At 44.8% G+C, this 24,104-nt stretch overlaps 1 protein-coding gene across 1 annotated transcript in view; it reads right to left on the reverse strand.

The window, feature by feature from the left end:
• Positions 1-24,104, reverse strand: part of SLC67A1 (solute carrier family 67 member 1) — an 80,977-nt gene that overhangs the window by 53,527 nt on the left and 3,346 nt on the right. The window contains exons 2-5 of the mRNA XM_082194560.1: positions 21,148-21,366; positions 19,573-19,670; positions 18,249-18,394; positions 17,675-17,807 (exon numbers count right to left, since the gene is read on the reverse strand). Of these exons, the coding sequence (XP_082050686.1) occupies positions 17,675-17,807; positions 18,249-18,394; positions 19,573-19,670; positions 21,148-21,330 (560 nt within the window). The 5' untranslated portion in view covers positions 21,331-21,366. The remainder of the gene's footprint in view (positions 1-17,674; positions 17,808-18,248; positions 18,395-19,572; positions 19,671-21,147; positions 21,367-24,104) is intronic.

Here is a 24,104-nt window from a genome sequence, read left to right on the forward strand (position 1 = left end):
TGTGTGGCAAGCCATCCTCAGATCACAAATGATGAAAGGTGGTTCAGAACTTGAATAAATAAAATAAAATATGAAAAACTATTAGATGAGTTTAGCTGCTTATTCCTGCTTCCTATTCTCAATGCAAATCAAACTGAATACTTCCCATATGTCCATGTGGAAGTTTTTCCCCCTTGTTGTCTTCCTGGCCCTTCCAACTCACTTTCTTCCAATCAGCTCCCCAAGTCACCATTGTCTTTTTCCTGCCTCTTTCTCATGCATCCATCACACATAAGAAGAGCCCTGCTGTATCAGGCAAAATGGGACCAATCTAGTCCAGCATCCAGTTCTCACAGCGGCCAGCCAGATGCCTATAGGAAGCCCTGAGTGCAACATCACTCTCTTCACCAGTGATTCCCAGCAGCTGGTGTTTGGAAATATACTGCACTGAGCAGTATGCATACTGATGTCACACTTCTCAATATACTTTTAGTCTTGGGTTCCCCATTTGCGTTTGATGGGATTATTATTATCCTATAGGAACATGATGACAGTAAGAGTCTACGCATGTGGTGAATGTGCCCATGACTGACTCATCAGTTAAATGAAGGCTGCACCAATTCTTAGATGAGAGGGATCTTGCCACCCTCATGAAAATCTCTGTAACTTTGTGGACTGAGTATTCTACATTCTTTGCTTATTTCCATTTCCCTCTTCAATAAGGTCACAGCTGAGATCTAAGAACGTACAAACTGAATTTCAATGATTCATGCCTACTTCAAAACTAAGCAACATAAAGCCTTCATTCATGGCAAATTCAGCTACTTTCAAGTACCGCTTTTGACTATGTGTCTAACTACATGAGAGCTGTAGGTGCATGAGGCTCGAAGCTCAGTGTTGCTCCATCTAATCAAAAGAAACATAGATTGCTGAACAACATAGCAAGGAATCGTTGCATGTTTCACAAGCACAAAGATGTTACAAGACATCTTTTGTCAGCCAGCTACAAATCTCAGACTGGAGATCTCCTCTTGCACTGGCTACATTTCAAACACCACAGTCATATACCATGGACAGAACACACCAAAAGCAGAAATTCCTCAGCACCCTACAGGTATAGGTAGGCATAGCCAACGTTCCAGATTGGTCATCAGGAAGCTGTCCTGTACCACGGCCACTGGCCTATCTGGCTCAATATTATCTGCCTGGAAGAAGCTCTCCAAGGTTTCAGACAGAGACCTTTCCCAGCCTTGCTTGGAGATGCCTGAGACTGAACAAGACTGACCTTTCGCATGCAAACCGAGTGCCCTGCTACTGAGCAACATTTTCTGTTGTTGAAGTCCCATTCAGCAAGCATCACCCTATACAAAAGCCTAAAGAAACAGTCATATTGTCCAGTTGACATACAACAAAACCTTCCCCTTCCCATGCCTCCATTGTCTGCTAGAATTTTGCATGGGAGCCAAATCACAAGACTGGGTGGAATTGTCAGAAAAGGTGTGGTGATGCTATCAATGCAACCCTGAGCTACAGCCAGATTTTTCTATTGTTGCTACACCTTGCAGCAGGAAATCCTGCTTAGGGGGGGGGGTGTTCTGATTCAAGATACTAATGAATTAAGAGGCCAAGGCCTATGTGCTTTGGGACATTACATAAGTAAAAACAGCCTGCGTGAACTCAGGAAGGGCTGACTACGTCAAACTTAGCCAGCAATGAAGTAGCGAGCCCTTTTCCAGAGAGGAAACTAAGACAATGGGAAGCTGTCTAGCTAAATGCTCTCTTCAGTAAAATCAGCCCAAGCATAACACATCCCCTATTAAATGAATGAAATATTTTTGGCATGCTTTGGAGAACTATTTCCCAAGGCAATGGGGAGCAACATGACGTTGCCAGCCAATTTCACTGCGGGAACTGAAAGCAGCAATTTTCTAAAAAAAACTCTGGTTTAATTACAGGAAGAGAAGCAGATCAGTTACGCTTGACCACAATGTGGGAGGATTTGCACATTTCATCCATAACAGCTCAGCATCATTAAATCTGGAGTGTCAATTACTTTCATATGCACTGAGCAGGAAAAATGCAGAGTTCAAAAATATCTTTGCTAATGTAAACAAGGTTGCCTACTTTCTCCTGGCAGGTGGACCTTGGGACTCTTCTTTTTAAAAATGCAATAACACAATTTTATGTTGGCAGTATTTAATGGATTTTTCATCCAGCTGGCTGACAAACAGGCTTTGCTTCAAGTGTGTCACAGTCTTAAGATGGTGATTCAGGAAGTTCTTTGCAGCCCACTTAGGTTAAGTGCGTCCTCAAATGAGCTCTATTACCAATTCTCCTATGCAATCCTGGTCTAGTTGTGGACTTCAAAACACTTGAAAATGCAGAGAAGGCAACCCTTATTCCATGCCTTCACTACTCAGTACAGTAGTAAAAATTCATTCTTGGGGAATTTTGAGTTTGTAAAACACAACAGACTTTTTCTGGAAGAGTCATTTCAATTTTAATTAATTAATTAATTATACCCCACCCATCTGGCTGGGTTTCCCCAGTCACTCTGGGCGGCTTCCAACAAAATATTAAAAATACATTAAAACATCAGTCATTAAAAACTTCCCTAAACTGGGCTGCCTTCAGATAGCTTCTAAACGTCAAATAGTTGTTTATTTCTTTGACATCTGAGGGCATTCCACAGGGTGGGCATCACTACCGAGAAGGCCCTCTGCCTGGTTCCCTGTAACTTCGCTTCTTGCAGTGAGGGAGCCGCCAGAAGGCCCTTGGCGCTGGACTTCAGTGTCCGGGCTGAACGATGAGGGTGGAGACGCTCCTTCAGGTATACTGGACCAAGGCCATTTAAGGCTTTAAAGGCCAGAATTACATTGATCTAGATAATGTGGTTTCTGGGACAAAGTTCCTTGGCTCTAATGCCTCATAGCCATAGTATTATATTTATTGATGTTTGTAACATACCCTGAAGTTCACAGATGCTGTAGAAATATAGCAGCTAAACATATATCACACCTACCCAAATGATTCCCCCACTCTGTTTGCAATCAGATGTTATCAGCTTCACAATAAGTGTACAGTCTGCGGGGGGAGATAACATACAAAGAATCCTGCTGGATCAGATTGAAGGCCTGTCTCCTATCTCCCACAGTGGCCAAACTGATATCTTAGAGGGGAAACCTACAAACAGGACATTCCACACTGCAGTTTCTACAAATAAAGCATAATCAAGGATGTGGGAAGTATGAGAAATACCCTGTGAAAAGTTGGTGTGTTTTCTGAAAAGGACATCCCCAAAGTGCATGTGGGAAGCCAGCTATATGTACTAAACAGCTTGAGCTGGTCCTGTACTAGAACCTATCAGCCACATGGACCACTTTGATCTAGAATGCTCAACACTGTAGATCCAGAACCCCCTGAGTGAGTGACTCCATCAGAAGAAAGGGAACTTGAGATTCAGGATGTTAATTCACAGGCACCTTAGTCATTTGCATACTTAGTGGTGTGAAAAAGCAGTCAGAAACCAATCACAGCATGCAGAACTTTCACATCATCTGATGTGAACGCAAATGCAACACTTTTCAATGGAGACAGTTGCAGTCAGCTAAGAATAATCAAGTCCTTGCTTGTACTTCTTATATGGTCCCTTGACATATCTTCATCCAAGGAAGTGATATTATTTGTTAAGCAGATATATTTCCTGAAACAGTAGTTCTTGAAGCTAGCAGTATGAATCACATCCTTTAAACCGGGCAGAAGCTGAAGCCCTTAATTAAGGCTTGTAAGGTCTGCCTGAATGGACAGGCCCTTTTGTTACAGTCATTAGGAGGAATCTTCTGTTACTATTTTTACAACACTTCCAATTAGTTGCTTTCTCTGATGCTGCACATACTACAGTTGCCTTATGTCAAGGAAATCAAAGCAATACAAAACTTGTGTGCAGTTGTCGTGTTACATCCGAGATGGGGAACCTCTGGCCTCCCAAATGTTTCTGGATCACAATATCCATCACCTCTGGCCATTGGCCATATTGGATGGGGCTGATGGGAGTTGAAGCCTCAAACATCAGGAGGTTTACAATTTTCCTAGTTTTATGTGGCTTACAGACTGCGTCCAAGGAGGCTTGCCCAGTTATCAGGCAGAAAAAGGGTGAGAAGCTCAACTCAATATGTAGGATTGCCGAAGGGACTGGTCATTGCTTTAAAGCATAGCTGTCAACTTTCCCTTTTTTTGTGGGAAATTCCCTTATTCCAGCGCCGTTTCCCACTGCTTCCCGCTGCTATCCCAGATTGTTAGATATCCTGTAGACTGTCCCTGGGACAGGTGAGGCTGCTGATCCCTTATTTTCAAATCTGAAAGTTGACAGCTATGCTTTAAAGGCTGTCTCTGCTAGCTAGATGGGCACAAAGAGTGGTAAATCTAGTGGGAAAATTCTCTTCACCATTGGCAGGTTGATACAGGCAATTTAAGCTGCAATCCTCACCACACTTACATGGGAATAAGCACCACTGAATTCAACAGGACTTAATTACAAGGTTAGAATTGCACTGTCAGGCCACATTCAAACTGTTTTGAATAACATAGTTTGAACACAGATTAAAAACCCAGCAGTGGAAATGCAGAGAGTGCACAACAAATGGGAGCGTGAACACAGCACAAGTAAGGTGTCATCCAGATGACCTTTTCTAATTGAGCATTCATCCTGATCCGCTCACACAAAGCTTAGAGGTGAGACTACACCTGGTCTTTACTGAGCACTCGATCTGATTTATTAGTGGGAAAGTTATACGATCGACCCCGCATCATGATTCAGGTGTCTTCCCATTCATCATTCACTCATCCCATGCTTTTCAGCACATTCCCCCTGTCACTTTCCTAACAGCAAAAAGTCTGGTTTGATTGTTTTGTTTGTTTAATATAATGCATTTGTTGCTCCAGGGCTATAGAGCACTTAGATTCACTTTATTTGGGCAAACGTAAATTTCTGGTACATTCCTGAACCCCGTGTGCAAAATAGTGACATTCTGGAGGCACCCTAGAGCAAACCAGCACTAATTTTGTGGCTCTTTTGGTTTCCACAGGGTAGCAAAGTAGGTCACCTTCTTCTGGGGGCCATCCACTCTCTCAGGATGATAAAGAAAGGAACAAATTGTCTCTGTGACAGGGAATGGTTTCAAGCAGTCATTACTGACATAGGATCCCCTATCCCACTAAAAATTCCTGTCATTGTTGGGTCTTGGTGGGGAGGGGGGCCTATCAGTGACAGATTCCTCTCCAAACAAATCAGGCCAGGGCTGAATAAAGCAAGCCTGGACATGTCCAGCTTCCTTTTTGCAGTCAGCCTAAATTGCGCAGCAACAGGACAATCACATCCTCATTCCTCTCCATCTGAGATAAAGTTCAGAGTCAATGAAAGCCTTATGCCACACGGCAATTACATTTGAAATGGTTCCAAATGATAAAGTGGGGAAGAAATGTGAATGAGGCCCACAGCTATTCATTACTCATGTCATGTATTTATTTGATAAAAGGTGTCCTTAATTATGAGGTATATCTCCCCACAGCTCTCCATTAGTTTAACAATACTGGCTGCATATTATGCACTATGCATTTAAATTATATTTCCCCCCCCCCCCCAAGAATCCTGGGAAATGTAGTTTAACTCTCAGAGTAACAAATCCCAGGGCACTTAACAAATTACCACTTCCCAGGATTCTTGGATAGGGGGCTGTTATTTAAATATGATTTAAATGTATGGTGTGTACGCAGCCTATAGCTTCTTCTAAAAGTCATATTATCAGGGCACCTTTTCAGCTTTCAGTGTCAGCAAGGAAAGATTCTAGAAATCTTTAAAGGTCTTTTCTTGGATATAAAAACTCACTGTCCCTGTGGTCACCTAAAGGCCTTCCTCTCCTGAAAGGTCTGGTATTAACGAATAATTCAACCCACAGGGAGTCAACCCACTCCTAAGAAAAGTGCTGGCAATGTCCTTGATTCAAATAAAGTTCAACGTAACAAACCCACCTCTCATCCTTTTCGTATTACAACAGGGTCTGCATCTTCTGTTTAGAACAGGATCTCAGGAGAAAGACCTGCTGTTTCTAATGCCAACCAGATACTTCAACTGGTACAATGTTTACCATGGTGGTAAGACTTTTCTATGATAAGCAACACATTTTTACAAGAGGTCTTCTTCATATGTTTTGTTCTTCTGAAGCCACATCCACACTATACATTTAAAGCACTCTTACACCACTTTAACAGCCCCGACTTCCCACAAAGAATCCTGGGAACTTTAGTTTGTTATGGGTGCTGGGGAACTGTAACGCTGTAAGGGGTTTCCTAACTCTCAGCACCTTTAACAAAAGCATGGTGCGGCTGTGTGACTCAAGTCCTAGTCCTATACAAAGGGGAAGCTTACTTGCCCTTCCTCTTCCCCACTTAGCTCATCAGCCACGACATGAAGCTCCTGCATCACAGTAGACCCCAGGAATGAAATAAACCACATCATCTCCTGCTCTGGAATGAACCCATGAACTCTGACGTGAAATTTCCGGGGAAATGGGACAGCTGTCCTTGCCTGTGGCCAACGGAATAACAGTTTGGCAGTTGCCGGAACATATTGTCTGGATGAAACATTCGCCTTGTGTTCTTTGGGGCTTTGTTTTGCTTTCGCGATGCTGTAGAAATCCTCTTGTTCATTGGCAGCTAGGCCATGTCCGTGTAGATCAAAGAGCTGCTAGTCATGAACATTGGAGAGAGAATATTCCGGAACGAGTCAGGGATGTGAAAGGCTTTTCTTCTGTGCCCTTCCATGGGGGCTGGCATTTGCATCACTGAGCGGTGACATAAGGAACAGGGCAAACAAAAAAACCTTTATATTCCTAAATCTCTCAAGGCTGGTTCTTTTGCATATCTATAAGAGTCAGCTGCTGGAGGAGGAAGTCAAAATGCCATTTATTAGCTTTTGCTTTTTAAAATACCAACAGCTAAGGCACATCAAAGCATGATGCACCATCAAGGTAGCAGTTAATTTACAGGGATTTTAGCTTCATTTTGAGCACACCTAACAGCATTGGACCTAAATGCACTGGAGTGGTAAACAAAACCCAGACTCCATCTTCTGTTCCATTAAACTGGCCATCCTACTTCAGGTCAAAGGGCTGATCACAGCCTGTCCAATTCTATGCATGTTTACTAGAAGTAAATCCCACTGTACTCAGTGGGGCTCACCCTCAGGTAATAGTGAATAAGACTGCAGTCTAAAATAATCCAACAGAAGCAGCTCAAATATTCTGTCAAAGACAACTAGGTTGGCAACTGAATTTTAGGTCTCATCCACACCACACATCTGAAACACATTTATATCACTTTAACAGTTATGGCTTCTTCTAAAGTATTCCGACAATGGTAGTTTACCCCTCACAGAACTACAATTCCCAGCACCCTTAACCCAATGCAGTTCCTTGGATTCTTGGGGGGAAGTGAAGTGCTTTAAATGTATGGTGTGGATGGGACCTCGCTTCCACAGTGACTTGGGGACAATATCCTGCACAATGCCTAAAGGAATCAGGCTATCTTATGAGGGGGAGACTACCTTAGGAGAGACTCAAGGGATATCTGCCACCCTGAGTATTTGCTGTGTGAGGCAGTTGCCTCAATCAGCTTAATGAAATGGCTGGCCCTGACTACAACTTCCATCAGTCCCCATCCAGCATAGCCAATTGTTGAGGATGATGGGAGTTGTCCACAAAATCGGGAACACACCATGTTGGTTACCCCCAGCCATAAGAAGATCATACTGTATCTGAGAAGAAAATTATCTGGTTACTTCTGATGACTAGGAATGAGCAGAGGTATGAAAGAGGAAAGATCAAGTTGGTTTCCCAAGCCTCCTTTTGGTTCAATTTTCCTACTATAATAATAACAACAACAATAATTTATTATTTATACCCCGCCCATCTGGCTGGGTTTCCCAAGGGTTTAACCCAAGGCAGAGTTTGATTTGCCATGTGGAAATGATACCTCACACCACCTTTTCCTACCCTGTTGCTGTAACACCTCATTGCCCAGGTAAAAGCAAGTTTGGACATGATTCGCGTTTCTCCCTGGTGAGCATGGAGACAGCCATTCATAAACCAGGCTGTGTCTCAGCTGTAAAGGAAATATTCAGAATGTGGATGCTTCACATACCTTGGCATACTCACACTCAAAAGCTGGCATGGCAATTGATGGGAATTTTACATAAGAGAATTGTGGTGAAACTGACACCCGCATTTAGCCACGGCAACAGTGTACATTTGATATTTGGACCACAGAGATCTGATTGTTTTTTTTTTTAATGTTGTGGTTTTAACATGGCAAGAGGAGTTGCTGAGGGGCAGAGTGTCAGAAACCATTGGATTAGGGTGGAACGAGACAGGGTTTGTTGGGTAGGATTTGTAAACAAACAAAAACTGATGGGTTTTTTTTAAAAAAAGAAGCAATAGCATGAACTGCTTTATTATTTAAGAGGGGGAAAACAGAAGAAAGCTTGAGACTCAGTTTAACTTTGTAAAGAATGTAGACAAGACAGTAAAACATAGCAGTAAAACATAATAAGCACACAATAAATGCCATTCTCTACCTAAAGAAGTAAAGGAAGTAGGAAATTATTATAAACCCTGCTATGCCCTGAGAAACAAAAGCCTTCAGAGGCTCTAAGGCAGGGGTTGCCTACATGGACTCACTCAAGTAAATATGGATAGATAGGACTGCAGCCTGAGTGTTTTATATATGAACATTGAATGACAATTACAGTATACCTGAAAAATATATTTTGAAGGAAAGTTAAAATTCAGAAATATTATGTTATGTTATAACATCCTGCTTTGCACAGGAGGTTATTGCTCAGAGCAGGTATGGAGAACGTGCAACCTTCCAGATGCGTTTGGACTCCTACTCCCATCAGCCCAGCCCATGGGATGATGGGATTTGGAGTCCAATCACATCCAGAGGGCCACAGGCTCCCCACCCCTCGCTCAGAGGATGGCAGACAGAATCCTAAATATTTAGCTTGAACACTGATCAGGACTTAGGGAAGAAGAATAAGATGTGCTGACAGATTTATGATGCACGGTCTTTTATTCACCAGATACGTCTGGTGAAGTGGACTTTAATCTGTTAAGTCAGGGGTAGGCAGCCTAAGGCCCGGGGGCCGGACGCGACCCAATCGCCTTCTCAATCTGGCCCATGGACAGTCCAGGAATCATTTTTTTTTACATGAGGAGAATGTGTCTTTTTATTTAAAATGCATCTCTGGGTTATTTGTGGGGCATAGGAATTCGTTCATTCCCCCCTGCCCCCAATATAGTCCAGCCCACCACAAAGTCTGAGAGACGGCGGACTGGTCCACGGCTGAAAAAGGTTGCTGACCCCTGTGTTAAGTCTTTCAGGGGCCACCAGATCCTTTGTTACTTTTCTTTTCAACTCAGCTACATAGGCGCCGACTCCATGGGGCTTGAGGGGGCTCGAGCCCCCTCAAAAAATTTTTTTGGGGGGCTCAGCCCCCCCAATAATCTCAGGCGGGCGCCCTTCCAGTAGAGCGCCGCCGCCGTCCCCCGCCTCCTCCGCACCTGCTCCTTCGCCAGCCAGCCAGCCGCGCGCCCTAATCGGAGAGCCCCGGCTGCCAAGGCACTGCCGGAAATCCCGCGAGAACAGGGGAATCCCGACTGGCCACACCTCCCAGCCAGCCAATCGGCTGGCTGGGGGGCGTGGCTTGCCCTATTTAGGGCCGGAGCCACTCTATTTGCATATTCATGAGCTTATTTATTATTCATGAGCTTTCCCGGGCCCCCCCAATATTTTTTCTAAGTCCGCGTCCCTGCTCAGCTACTCCCCAGGATGTTCTTACCTGGGTAAAGGAGAAAGCGGTGTGCCCTTGTGCGACAGCACATTCCTCCAGGGAAATTGCTGGGTGAGGTATGTGTGCTCTGTCAGAACCTAAACAAATAGCTCTCTCTTTGCAATGAGAGGTGGGACCAGGGAACGGAATGTTTTGCTGAAACTGAGAAAAGCATCCATGTGGTTTCAAGTGCTCTGACCCTACTAAATCCCAGAGAGCAAGTCAAACAGAAAAATGCAAATCCATTCCTTTTACAGATCCGGTTCAAGGCAGCCCTTAGGGCAGGTGATGGAAACTTCTGACCCTACTGATGTTGCTACAGTTCTCATCAGAATAATAATACAATTTATTACTTATACCCCACCCATCTGACTGGCTTGCCCCAGCCACTCTGAGCAGCCAATGGTCAGGGGTGATGGGAGTGGTAGTTCAACAATATCTGGAGGACAAAAGGCTCCCCACATGCAGGCTGCTTCTTTCTTCTTCTTCATTTGGCCAATCTCAGTGTCATGAGTTTGAGTCCCAGGTTGGGTGAAAGATTTCTGCATTGCGGGGGGCTGGACTAGATGACCCTCATGGTCCCTTCCAACTCTACAATTCTATAATTATGCTATCAGTTGTTATTGGTGGGGTTTATGGTTTGACGGTTTTCTTATCAGATAGTTGTATTAAGTATTTTGGTTTGATTTGATTGTAACCTGCTCTGTGGTTGCTTTAGTAATGAAGAGTAGGCTAGTAATGTTTTAAGTGCTGTTGCACTCAGGTTCTGCTTGTGGGCTGCCCAGAGGCATCTGCTTGGCCACTGTGAGAACAGAGTGCTGGATTAAATGGGCCTGATCCACCAGGTACTCTCTGTCTCTGTCTCTATGGTGTTGAGTTTCTGGAGGGACGTGCTCACCATAATCTCTAGGGTTGTCAGTAAAGAGATAAAATTTGAGCACACTCATAAATTCATGAAACAAGCAAAGTTTGGTCCATTAACAACTAGGCCAAGGGCTCTTCCATTCCACTTAAGATCTCAAGCCCAGGCAGCTTCACATGGCTAGCTGGGAATAAGCCAAGCTGTTAATATGACAAAAGAGGTTGATGGCCCATCTAAGAGGAATCCTTGGGCCTGGGATGACACAAGGTTCCCAAAGGTGGTGGGGTGTGCGAGAGAGGTGGCAGGGAAAGAGTGTCTTTAGCAAGGTGTGCAGAGAACAAGGGGGAGAAAAAAAGACAAGAGATCCATCTTTGAACAGGCTGGATGAAGGGAAGCTGGGACGGATGCCCTCAAGTACAGGGCTGAATTGCTGCTGTGAACAAGCCACTCTTGAGATGACCATGCTGTAAGATCTGGACTCCCTCCTTCTAAATTCAGATGTAAATATGTGAATAAATCGTATTTCTTAAAGCTATGACAGCCCCTGCCATGTCTTCAATTCGCCAAAGGAACACAGACCCTGGGTGAGCACTTGGAACCCTGAAATCTTGCCACAACTTGGCAGAGATTGGGGGTAGAACACAACTACACACACACACACAGAGAGAGAGAGAGAGAGAGAGAGAGAGAGAGAGAGAGAGAGAGAGAAACACATACCAGGGAGCAGGTAGGCCTTCTGGGATAAATGATCCGGAGAAGGGTGTAATCTTCAGCAGGCAAAAGTCATTTACCAAAATTCCACTACAGTTTAAGAACAGTCTGGCCCCATCCCATGGGAACCAGAGCTTCCAAAATGCCTTGTCATCAAGAACAAAGGATTTTTTGTGTCCTGGGTCACCCATGCAAACTGCTTGGCTAATCAGCATAACCATTCTAGGCTGAGAAATACCAGCATTTCTACAGTAACCCAGAGAAAGAGAGATTTCTCAAGCCAGAATGGGTAAATTGTCTAGAAGCAGAGCAGAGAGCTCTAGCCTTTTGCCCTGTTCCAGCCGTGGTCCAAGCTTAACCCCTTTAAACACCCACAGATTTTCCATTCCACCAACGTGATGGAGAAAGAAGGAATTTCGTGATAATTCTCCAGAGCCAATACTGCTACGTTACAAGCAATAAACATGGAGAAAGAACGGCCTTTTGTAAGCAAGTAAGAATGGCACCCCATTTCATCTAATTAATAACCAGTATCACACTGCACTGGTAGGGTGGAAAAGCTCTTAAACCTATTGTCCGAGCCAGTATGGTGGTACAGAACATCCCAGCTGCTCAGGGATCAAAGCTGCCAGCAGTAGAAGCCTCCAAGTCTAGCACCCATCCGTACCTAGATAGTTGTCAGTTTGGCTGGGATTCAAACCTCTTATGGGTACCATGGAAGAAGCACCTGTGTGGGGAAGGCTAAGGACACTTTACTTTGTCATTTGTTGCCCACCTATTAATCTTCACAGGGACGCGGGTGGCGCTGTGGGTTAAACCACAGAGCCTAGGCCTTGCCGATCAGAAGGCTGGCGGTTCGAATCCCTGCGACAGGGTGAGCTCCCGTTGCTCGGTCCCAGCTCCTGCCAACCTAGCAGTTTGAAAGCGTGTCAAAGTACAAGTAGATAAATAGGTACCACTCCAGTGGGAAGGTAAACGGCGTTTCCGTGCGCTGCTCTGGTTCGCCAGAAGCAGCTTAGTCATGCTGGCCACATGGCTTTATGCCGGCTCCCTCGACCTATAGAGCGAGATGAGCGCCGCAACCCCAGAGTCGGTCATGACTGGACCTAATGGTCAGGAGTCCCTTTACCTTTTTATTAATCTTCACACATCTCCCATAAATACATGCTTGATGTTACATGGGTGAGGCAGAGGAGGAATGAACGAGAGTGCAGAAGTGGGTGCTGAGGATGTGCCCAGAGGTTTGGGAGGTGATGATCTAGATGTTAGGGAAGAGAAGAGGTCTGCCTCAGTAATATTGGATACCCTGACCGCCATGGGAAAGCTGCCTGACTTGCCTCCACCGCCTGAGGCACCTGAGGCTAAAATGAACAGTGAGCTAGCTGTGTCAACTTCTCCTCCATTGCCAAGGATGCTGTGCTGGCATCAGCAGACCTTGCAGACCCAGTCTACTTGTAGGACTGCCTGCTTGGTTGCCCAGTCCTGTGACTTGGGGAAACAACCACACAAATTACTGTGCCTGCCCCATCCTTCAAAAAGGAGGTGCATCAAGTGTTGGGACAATGACTTAGCTTCTGCCTAGCTATGCATCTTAGACCTCTGCTGTCACTTCTGAACCATGTAACCTGTAACCTGATCTAAGTTTGGGCACTGTGTGTGGGTTGGGGGAAGCAAGAAGGACTTCTCTTAAGACAAAAGTGAGTGCACCACTCTCAGGTGCTTGGCAGCCAGCCTCCCTCGCTAGCCTGCTTCATAGCATTTAGAATTTAGTGCAAGTGCCATGAACGTCAGCCACAAAATGGCTGCCATGGGGTGAGTGGCAGGGTGCAAAATGAATATGGGAGTGGTGCAACACAAAATGGCTGCCACATCTAAGAGAGCAGAAAAAGCAACAGGAATACAAAATGGTGTGCGCATGCCACCCACCCTGGGGTGCAGCGTGGATTTCTGAGGGGATATTTACTGAGATGTTTTGCAGGTGCCATAGTACTGGTAAGTGAAGTGGCATGAGAAACGTTAAATGGGAAGAGAAACACCCACACGCCACCCACAGGCACCTTGCCACAACGAAGTGAGCTCAACTCTCCACTCACCAATATTCTAAAGGGATTCGAGAGAGTCCTCAGAAAGAGGCAGAGAAATGGAAGCTTATTTCACAGGCGGAAATATGCTTCAAGAAAACAGAGGACAGGTTTTGCCAGTGCAGACTGTCCTAAAATTCACTGCCTCTTAAGGACCAAGGACATAGGTCCAAGAGCCAAACAAAAAAATTATCCTCTTCTGCATTTAAAGCACAAGTATGTCAATGCCACACACACTTGAATAATAGTGACAAGAAAACGCAAAGTGGGCAGAAAACCCGAGGGACATTCTTTCCCTATGGCATCACAGCAAACAAACAGAAAAACCATTCCAGGACAGTAAAGCATGAATGCATAACAGAAAGCTGGTGGGACTTTATAGGAAATTATGCAACAATTAACACAAATGGGCCATTTTTAAAACAAAACTTTGGAATGTGTTAAGAGGAGGGCACGAAGTTTGGCCAATCCCGTGGTTTCGTTCGCAGGAACTCCAGTCTCCTCCGCTAGAGCCCTGCCAACAGCAAGGCCATCCCCATTTGCATGTGTGGATGGATCTGCTCCCCCCCCCACAACAAAATGGGACAGTCTGCACATTAAATAACTCCGCATGCACATTGGAGCACTCAGAGAGCTTGTTCTGAAGACATTGCAGACCTGCCCTTAAGATAAGAAATGCAGGACTTCAAATGTGGCTAGCTACCTTTGGCGAAGCAAGCCTGCAATCCTATGCATTCTTCCTGGGAGGAAGCCCCATTCAATACAATGTGATTTATACCTGGCTGAGCATGTAGAGGACTGCAGTGTAACAGAACACTGTCACAGGAGAGGGTAGTCTAGGAAGAACATTTATTCGCAAGCTCCCATTTTTAAAGGCCACAAGCGCCATTCATAAAGTCCTTCTCAAGGCAATTTGCTTTTATGCAGTCAGTGGCTGAGGCCACATTCACACCATATATTCAAAGCACTGTGATCCCACTTTAACTTCCCCCAAAGAGTCCTGGGAACTGTAGTTTGCTCAGGGTGCTGAGAGGTGTTAGGAGTTCCCCTCGCAGAGCTGCAATTCCCAGAGTTCCCTGTGAAGAGGGAACGATAGGAAACCTGGAAAGAGTGGTTTAGCTAATATCTCTCAGCACCCTTAAACAACTACAGCTCCCAAGATTCTTTGGGAGAAGCCATGGCTGTTAAATTAGGGCTGCCATATGTCCAGATTTTCCCAGACATTACTGGGATTTCAAAGGTGTCATTTATCTCGGGGGGGGGGATTTTTGAAGGGTGGTGTTTTGTCCTGGGTATTAGGCAATCAAAAAATTGTGGGGTTTGTCTAAAAAGAAGCTTTCGGGGTGTCCTGGTTTTTACTTTTTGAAATATGGCAACCTTAAGTTAAATGTATGGTCTGAATGTGCCCCAATTGTGTTTCTGCATTTTTTCTTATTGTGTTGCTTTGCTTTGCTTTGTTTTGTCTTACTTGTGGTTGTATGTCATCTATTCGCTGCAGAAAGGACACTTAATATATTTTTGGGGAGTGAGAAGCATCTCCCACTCTGATTCTGCCCACCTTTCTCTCTTCTTTTCAACCCTACATAAAACCAGTTCTTTTTTCTTAAAAAAATGTTCAGCGGTACTCTCATTTTGACTCAAGAAAACCACAATTTTATGGTTCAAATTAGGAAAAACAAATACAGTAAATGGACAAAAGTACAAAGATTCACAAAATGTTTAGGGGTATGTGTACCCCTGCACCCCCCCCCAAAAAAAGCACTGCATAAAACCATGGTTCTTCCATGAAACACAGCCAAAGTAACAGCATTTGCACATGTGTCCTTTTTTGTTCTCATTACTGTGTAAAATACCACTGGTTTGAGTGCATGTGTCACAAACTTCCAGAACTTTTTGGGTTCCTCTCCACCACCACCGACAAATCCCCACAACAAGCCTTGATGGTACTATTCCTCTCCTTCTTCCCAAGACATTTGCACCATCTAGTGGACATTAAAGCAAAGCATCCTGAATGGCATTTTGGTTGGTCCTCAGCTGTGGCTGCTTCTTGACAGTGAGAGTGGTAAAGGTACTCTCTTCTGGGTGGCCAGATGAAAAGGGAGATGGGGCTCTTTCTTGCTCCTTTAAAAGTTGTGTGCTAGAGGGGATTTTTAGCAGATTTGGTTGGGAGAAGAGTTGCAGCGCAGTGGGCAGAACACCTGCTTTGTATGCACAAAGTCCCAGGTTCAATCCCTAATGTCTCCAGGTAAGGCTGGAAGAAGTTCCTGCCTGACACCCTGGGGAGCTGCTGCCAGTCAGTGTAGATAGTGCTGAGCCAGATGAAGCAGCAGCCCGACTCACAAAGAGACAGCTCCCTGTGTTCCTGTCTAAAGCCCCATAGAGGGAATTGCAGCTGCAGGAAGGGTAGCGGAGGGTGATCTGTTTTGAAGCAGAATGACTGAAAACCTGTGTGCTGTTTCTTATTATTAATTACTATTATTATTTATTAAATCGTTATACTGCCCTAAGCCCCATATATCTCAGGGCGGTTCGCAATATAAAATGACAATATATATATAAAAGAAAATACATAATAAAAGCAAGACCAAAGACAGCCCAATAATTATAAAAGGGCACTATTTCTTTCCCACTACCATGTAACTTGCTGTAAGGTAAAGGACCCCTGGACGGTTTAGTCCAGTCAAAGGCGAATATGAGGTGGTGGCGCTCATCTCGCTTTTCAGGCCAAGGGAGCCGGCATGTGTCCATAGACAGCTTTCCAGGTCATGTGGCCAGCATGACTAAACTGCTTCTGGCACAATGGAACACCATGACAGAAGCCAGAGAGCAAAGAAATGCCTTCTACTTTCCTGCCACAGCAGTACCTATTTATCTACTTGCACTGGTGTGCTTTGAACTGCTAGGTTGGCAGGAGCTGGGACAGAGCAACAGGAGCTCACCCCATCATGGGGATTCGAACCACTGACCTTCTGATCAGCAAACCCAAGAAGCTCAGTGGTTTAGACCACAGCGCCACCCGCACATGGAAGGGTAGCAGTTTGAACCTCTTGTCCTTTTTAAAAGGAAAGGTGCACATCCTGTCACAGGGAAGAAGGAACACACAGACTTCCCACATATCTTTTTAAGATACAAACAAACCTAAACGCTCAAGAAACAGGACAGTGGGGTGTTTTACATTTCCAGCCCCTTAAAAAATATAAGATGGATGCTAGCTGAAGCATCATTGATTCACAGCCAAAGAACACAAAACCAACAAGGGGGGGAATTATGGCTGTGAAACAGTGCCATCTAATGGACAAGCATGTTCACACTTTGCCACCAGAGATTTAAAGCCAGATGAGCCCCATTTTGCCTGCTCTGGACTTTGATTTAAATTATTCCAAGATTTCTATATCCAGACTCTCCATATACAGCAATATCTCTTTGTCTACACTTATTTCAAACCAAAATTATTTCACCATTATACGTTCAACTCTGCTTTTCAATTAATATTTGCAATAAGAGCGCATAGTTGTAACGTGTGTTAGGGTGAAATAAGTTTGCTCAGCTGCCTTACACACTACAGTGGTACATCAGCTTACAAACTTAATCCGTTCCTGAAGTCCGTTCTTAAACCAAATCCGTTCTTAAACTGAGGCGAACTTTCCCTAATGAGGCCTCCTGCCGTCGGTGCCCTTCCACCGTTCGGCTTCCATTCTTAGACTGAGGTAAAGTTCATAAACCGGGACACTACTTCTGGTTTTGCAGAGTTTGTAAACTGAATAGTCCGTAAACAGGGCTGTTCTTAAACTGAGGTACCACTGTATTGGATTATAATGGGCACCAACCACATACATCTTAAATCTGTGGTGTAGAAAACCGTCATGAGATATACAGAAATCTATGATAATAATAGCCCTGCCATTGCACACTTACTCAGAAGTAAGTTCCACTGACTTCAGTGGGACTTATTCCCAATGAATGAGCATAGGGAGCAATGGGTTAAAAGCAGCACAACTGTGTTCCAGGTTGTAGACTTCGACCCTTCTCAGCTTTGTGCATACTGCTACATGAGATTACCTCAGAACCTCAATTTTTGGCCATTGCAAAGGAGAATAATACATTCCTTTAAAAGTAGGGCATTGCGGTTAACTGAAACAAGACATGACCACTCACCCAAATTTTGAGGTTAAGGTGCCACCCAAGGAAGCTCCAACGATCATTCCTACTCCAAAACATAGTCCAAGCTTTCCTAAAGCATCAACACGTTCGTCAGCGGTGGTCAAATCTGTTATCACCATTTGAGCACCTATTTTAAAAATGGAGGGGAAACCCAGGTTAACCATGGTGTACCATTTAAAGTCTTTGCTCTTCCTTTTAAAAATATGATAATGAGCATTTCAGGGGCAGAGTTCTTGGGTGAATATCATGATGAACCATGGAATCGTCACACCCCCAAATCTATAGCTTGACAAGTTTTATGAATGTGGGTGCTTTAGTTCATGAGGGAGGTGCTGCAAGAAGATTGGTCCGTGGCCATTTTGTAAAATGGCTTCTTACCACAGACGTATGCCAACCTGCCCAAGAGGCGAAAAAGATCCTCTCATCCCCTCCAGATTGCTCCCAGTATCGACCGGACCTTAACTCACATCGTCCACATGTGCACGAGCAGCAGTTTCTTAGTTTGACTCTGGGAGCCAAAGCCCTTGAGTCGACCCATGCTAACGTTTGCATCATCTAATAACATCACCTGGTAGTCCATGCATGAAGATGGAGGGGACCCTGGACAGAAAGAGCAGAGGGACACTGGTGGACACAGACAGGAGCAAGAAGAACAGAGATCCAGCCACGTATGAGATGGCCAAGGCAGTCTTGGCTCCAAACTGGTCAGCAAACCTGGCACAGAAAGAGATGCAGCATCTTCAGAAACAGAACAGGGTGTGCAGCAATAAAAAGCAAAACTCCACTAAACTGTAGAAGTTCTTCCAGCCTTTTAAGATAAACACAGATCCTAGGGAAGGTTGGCTGTTCAACAGGGCTGATGAGGAGTGCCTGGGTGGGGCTGGGCCAAGTCACACTGTGTGGATCCTCCACTGCCTTTTCAACTCTCCCTCCCTCCCACCTCTGCTGCCTTGCCTCCTTTTCATGGCAATGGTGGCAGCAGTGCCCCCTCCTCCTCCCTCCTGGTTTCCTTTTTTTTGGGGGGGGGGTGTTCTGCTGTAGAGGCAGGAGAAACGTCTCCCCAACCCAGGTTCCATTTCCCCCTTTTGCTGATGCTTTAGTGGCAGCACTGCTAGTGGAGCCTCATTCGATTGGCAGAAGTCAGCAGGTCCTGCCAGGAAGTGGGGCTGCTGGCTGGGGCCGCTGGGGCCAGCACAAGGGACCACCAAGGCACTGGGGAGGTCACCCTTATTGCTCACTTCGCAGGAAAAGCTCTGCCAGTTAGCATCCACTCAAGGTAAGCTATCAGTTCCATAGGCATCCAGCCCCCCCCCCCCCTTGCAGTGAAGGAATATGCAGTTGCCTCATACAGAGGTTGAACCTGCAACCTTGGGGTTATCAGCACCACACTCTAACCAGCTGAGCTATCCAGCCTCCAAATGAGAATCCTGCTAATCCGACATCACAGATATCATCCTTGTCCACGGACTGATGTATTTTGAAAGACAAGGTTTGCAATCATCTTGTCAGCATTCAAATCTATGACTTCTTACCTACCCACATTCAACATCCAATTAAAAATACAAAAGAAATGGAAATGAATGCTGGCCTTGTTGTGCAGCTTCCTCCCTCCCTTTTCTATCATTAATAGCTACTTGTGTGCATACAGCTTATTAACAGTTCCTGCATTGGCTAATATCCAGTGGCAATCAGAACATTAAAAAGGGGGGGGGGATATAGAGTTGGTTAGTATACAATACAGTAGTAAAAGAGCCTTTCATTCCCCTGCTGCCAGTATGGGAAATCCAGATGGCTATTTAAATTATTTCCCTGAGCTAAAAATAAAATGGTGTTATTAACTCCAAACAATTCTGACATTCCACAGGGTTCCCAAGAATGGTTGTTATATTTACCTCCCAAAAATGGGACCTCCCAGAAGCTGAAGAACACCAAAGACTGTTTGCAAGTAGCCAAATTCAACAGCATCCATACCCAGGCTGGTTGCCAGATACTGAAAGGGGGTGAAATCAAAGAGAAAGGTGTATGTTATACTGTATTTCTGAATGACATGGAAACTTATACCAAATCATAAAATGTTGGTGAGGCCATGGTGCAGTCTCTTAAATTTGCATGAGCAGGACTTGTAAGGTCACCCTTCAAGCCAAAATAATGTCCTCTTAAGCCCCAAAGCAGAGGACCTCCTTTGGCCTCCTTCACTGGCTCAAAACATGCTGTCACCTAACAGAATTGCCCTCTGTGCCACAGAACCACATCATGTCTTCAGTCTCACAAGCTGCTGTTCCAGCCATCAGCTTTGCTGAGTCAAGCAATTATGTTGTCCTACGAGTTTGTCCTCCAAAGAGCACTAAAACAGTACAGGACACCTGGGAGCAGTATTTGTGAGACTCTTTGGGGGTGGGCAGTTTTAATCACAACTTGCCTGCAGCAATACATGACCCACAATGAATATATGCCCATACTATAGATGGCCTCCTTTCTCTTCTCTGGTGGTACTTCTGGTGCAACTTCATTTAGATTGGCTCCTGATCCAGTTGAAGACCAAGGTTGTATGATATGCAGATACCACAAGCAGAATCTGTTAAGGGTGTTCATTACAAGTAATTCGTGAAAAGCATCAGTGCTTTCCTTGATCACCAGTTCCCATTAGCTACTTGGCATTCTCACACACATTTTGAGGGTACTGCTGGTTATATAACACAGTGTGGAAGTTGCACCACTCAGGCAACATTAAAAATAAATAAATGAGTGCTATCCAATTAAGCTACACTAAAGAATAAATCTGCTGAAATGAATTAAGTAGCTACATTGATTTCGACAGGTCTACTCTAACGTATTTTAGAATATCCCTCTCACGTCTTGGAATGCAAAGTTTATATCAGTAGATCAACTGAATTAGATCAAGGAAGCATCATCAAACTAAACACTCTTCCTGCACAAATCCTCTTCTGTGGTAGATTCTGAAGTTAAGCATTTGATATATGTATGTCCTGCCAGTGGCGTAGCGTGGGGGGTGCAGGGGGGCCCGGACGCACCGGACGCAACACCTGGGGGTTAGGGTTAGGGGGCGCAAATCCACGGGTTAGGGGGCGCAAATCCACGGATTAGGGTGCGCAAATCCACGGGTTAGGGGGCGCAAATCCACGGGTTAGGGGGCGCAAATTACTTGCCTTGCCCCGGGTGCTGACAACCCACGCTACGCCACTGTGTCCTGCCTTTTCTCCAACGTGTTTAAGGTGGTGCACATGGTTCTCTCCCCAATCCCTTTTACCCTCACAACTACCTTGTGAGTTAGGCTAGGCTGAGAGACAAGGACACACACAGTTGTGGGGATTTTAATCACGTTCACTTACACTTGCTTATACTGCATCAGGGAGCTGGCGTTAGATCAGGAAGTTGCTAGAGCATTTTTCCTTTAGAAAAGAAAGTAATGGGTGGAGCTAGTAAAAATCTATACTCCATATACTCACTGGAACAATCCCAAACTGCATGAACATGCAGGCCAGGTCCACAACTGTAATCAGATAAGTGAGCTGAATCAGCCTTTGCTTTGAGGTCATATTTATTCTGCTGTTGTCATCCTTCTCCAAGGGCTCATCTCTCAATTTCCGTCTCTGTTGTTGCTCTCTCTCTGAAGGGATTCCTAGGTTCATGTTGCACTGGGTAAACCGTCAGGCACACACCTTGGTCTGGAGGAATACAAAAGAGAATGACCTTTCAGCTGGGAAGGAACACAAGCTCATTAACAGAGTAGGTACAAAGGTCGTGGTTTTCAGTGGAGGTGGAGGGTGACAGTCAAGTCAGGGAGCATTCCTGCTGATAGGTTTGCAGCACAGAGGTGACGCAACATTGCCAGCTAGTGGCTGTGATCTAGCACTTTCCAGTGCAGTTTTCTGACACTTATCAGACTTTTTGTAGTTAGGAAAGTGACGGGACAATTGCACTAAGAAGTGTGGGGTAACAACCAGTTTTGTGTGCGAATAAGCCAGTCGTCTGGAATGACTGTCACATTCTTTCACTAGCCTGTTATGACGTTCAGGATACGTGACTGTCAAGCTGGCCTCTTTGACAGGGTCTGCTTTAGTAATAATAAGAAGAAAAAACTACAATTGAAACGACAGTGTAATTCTGTGCAAGGAAGTAAGTCCCTCTGCATTCTGTGGGGTTTGTTAATCTGGCTCTGCCAAGCCCAAGGAATCACTGGGTTCTGCAAGTCCCAGAGCAACCATGATGGACTAAAATAGATGGCAGCAGTGTAACGTTCAGACTCTGAGCAAGCCCTGAGAAACACAAAAAGCAAAACAAAAACCTGCTTGTGGGTCAAATTGACTTTCTGCTGAAGTGAGTGACCTTGGTACCCGTCGATAAGCAGACTGCTTTGCTAAGAGGCGGAGCAACATCCATGGTGTGGAGATAAAAAGAGATGCCCAGAAGAGAGAGCTGCTAGGCACCCCTCTATTTATCTTTTATTTTCTATTATTTTGTTTTCCTTTCCCCTCTCCTTCTCCTTGTTTCCTCCTTTCTATCTGCCGCTGTTGTGGCTCTGCTGGAGATAAAGGATGCTTGGACCTGCCTACCCACTGCACTGGATTGCTAGCTCTGGACTTGATGCTAAAACGCTCTGCAGCTCAGAATGGATAAGAAACTTAAAATGGCTTAGGAAGCTTCAAAATCAATTGGCTGGAAGGTATTTTAGTACAGAGATGGAGTGTATTTGTTGGTCACAGGGCCTGACTTCATTCCTATTCAAGTTGCTTCATTAGTTGTTCTGTCCATAATAATAATAATGACCATTTAAAAATGGTTTCTATGGGGAAAGTTGTGGGCCAGAAAACAACAACAAAGCTTGGACATGGAGCTTTAAGCATAGACCTGTACCTGGAAAGAACAGAGCAAAACGTATTGTGGATAAACCCTAACTCTCTCTGACCCTCCTGATTTCTCTTTCCTTTTTCTGCTGAGTCACTTCTGGTCAGCTGTTCCTTTTACCTGCACCTTCCCTCTGTGTCTCTCTAAGTTTCTCTCCCCGACTGCTTTCCTCTCCCTCTTACTTAGTTCCACATATAACTGATACATCTTTCCTTTCATAACTTTAAGTGAACAATTATTACAGTTAACTATATAGTTTCAAAAGTCCATATGCCCCCTTGAATTTAGACATAGTCTTTTAGGCAATGGGGTTATCTGTTTTACTTCAGGAGTTATTATTCTTTCTAGGTGGCAACCAAAAAATGTGGTATCCACGCAGGATTGAGATGAGTGTGAGCTGGGTTGTCTCTCATTTACTTGTGCAAGAAGAGGTGGGTATTCTCTATAGGCAGTGGGCCAACAACCATACTGGCATCTTTTGGCTCCTGAAGTAGCCTCTCTTCTGTCTGTCCTGCTAGTCTGAGTGTACAGGTTGGTTGCTGCGCCACAATTGCCTTTGATTCCTTCTCAAAACTTGGTCCTCTTGAGTTACCTTCTCAAACGAGTGTGTGTCCAGTTGACTTTGGACCTCAGTTTTCTTCCACTCCTCATTGTGTCACTCCACTGGCTGTATCCAAATTTGCTTGCTCACATGTAGTTTGAGTAGGTCTTTAGTTGACTTGTCACAGTAGTATTGCCTGTCTTAATTTCTGTTCTGCAATCAGCTCAGCTCATCTGTTGGAGCTCTCTGGCTGTAGTAAGCCACACCCACTGGTAACAAGGCATTTGTCCTTCAACCCATCATTCCCTGTGCTGGACGCCCATCCAAACCTTATGAAGATGTGTTCTGGTGGTCCAGGATATCTAGATATGCAACAGTCCTTGCTTTTCTGGCTTTGATCAAAATTCTCTGAGCCATTTTGACAGCTGATTCAGCTGTTCTATTGCCCTGGGGATGTCTGATGATCAAATTCCCACTGCTTTTGGAATGTTCTGAAACTGTGGTCCATTGTCAGAGCATATAATATCTGCTATTCCATAGTGGGCAAAATGGCACTTTAGTTTCTTTATAATTGTCTCAGATATAATATCTGGCAGTGGATCTCTCCCCCCCCCCAAAGTTGTAGCAGTAGTTTACCATGTTGAGATAATCTTTCTATTCCACCCTTCACCCGTAGATCTCAAGGTGGTTCACAACATGTGCTGAAGCCTGTTTGGGGCACTCAGCAATGGCCCCTGCATGATGGTTTCCAGTGGCTTATGGTCCAACTGTGCATGCACTCTCTGGCCAAATGTAAGTTGATGGAAGCATTTCATGCCAAACACTACAGCCAACAGTTCTTTTCCCCCCAATCTGTGCATATCCTCTTTCAGTTTCTGATAGTGCTCTACTGGCAAATGCAACTGGCTGCTGTTTCTGTAGCAGCCCAGCTCTTGACCCTGTCTCAGATGCATCGCATTGTGTAACACTAACTACTCCCCTGGAATGTAATACCTTCATAGAGGACTCCTGGCTATG

The sequence above is a fragment of the Podarcis vaucheri genome, assembly GCF_965113315.1.
Source record: "Podarcis vaucheri genome assembly, chromosome: 1".
Lineage (NCBI taxonomy): Eukaryota > Metazoa > Chordata > Lepidosauria > Squamata > Lacertidae > Podarcis > Podarcis vaucheri.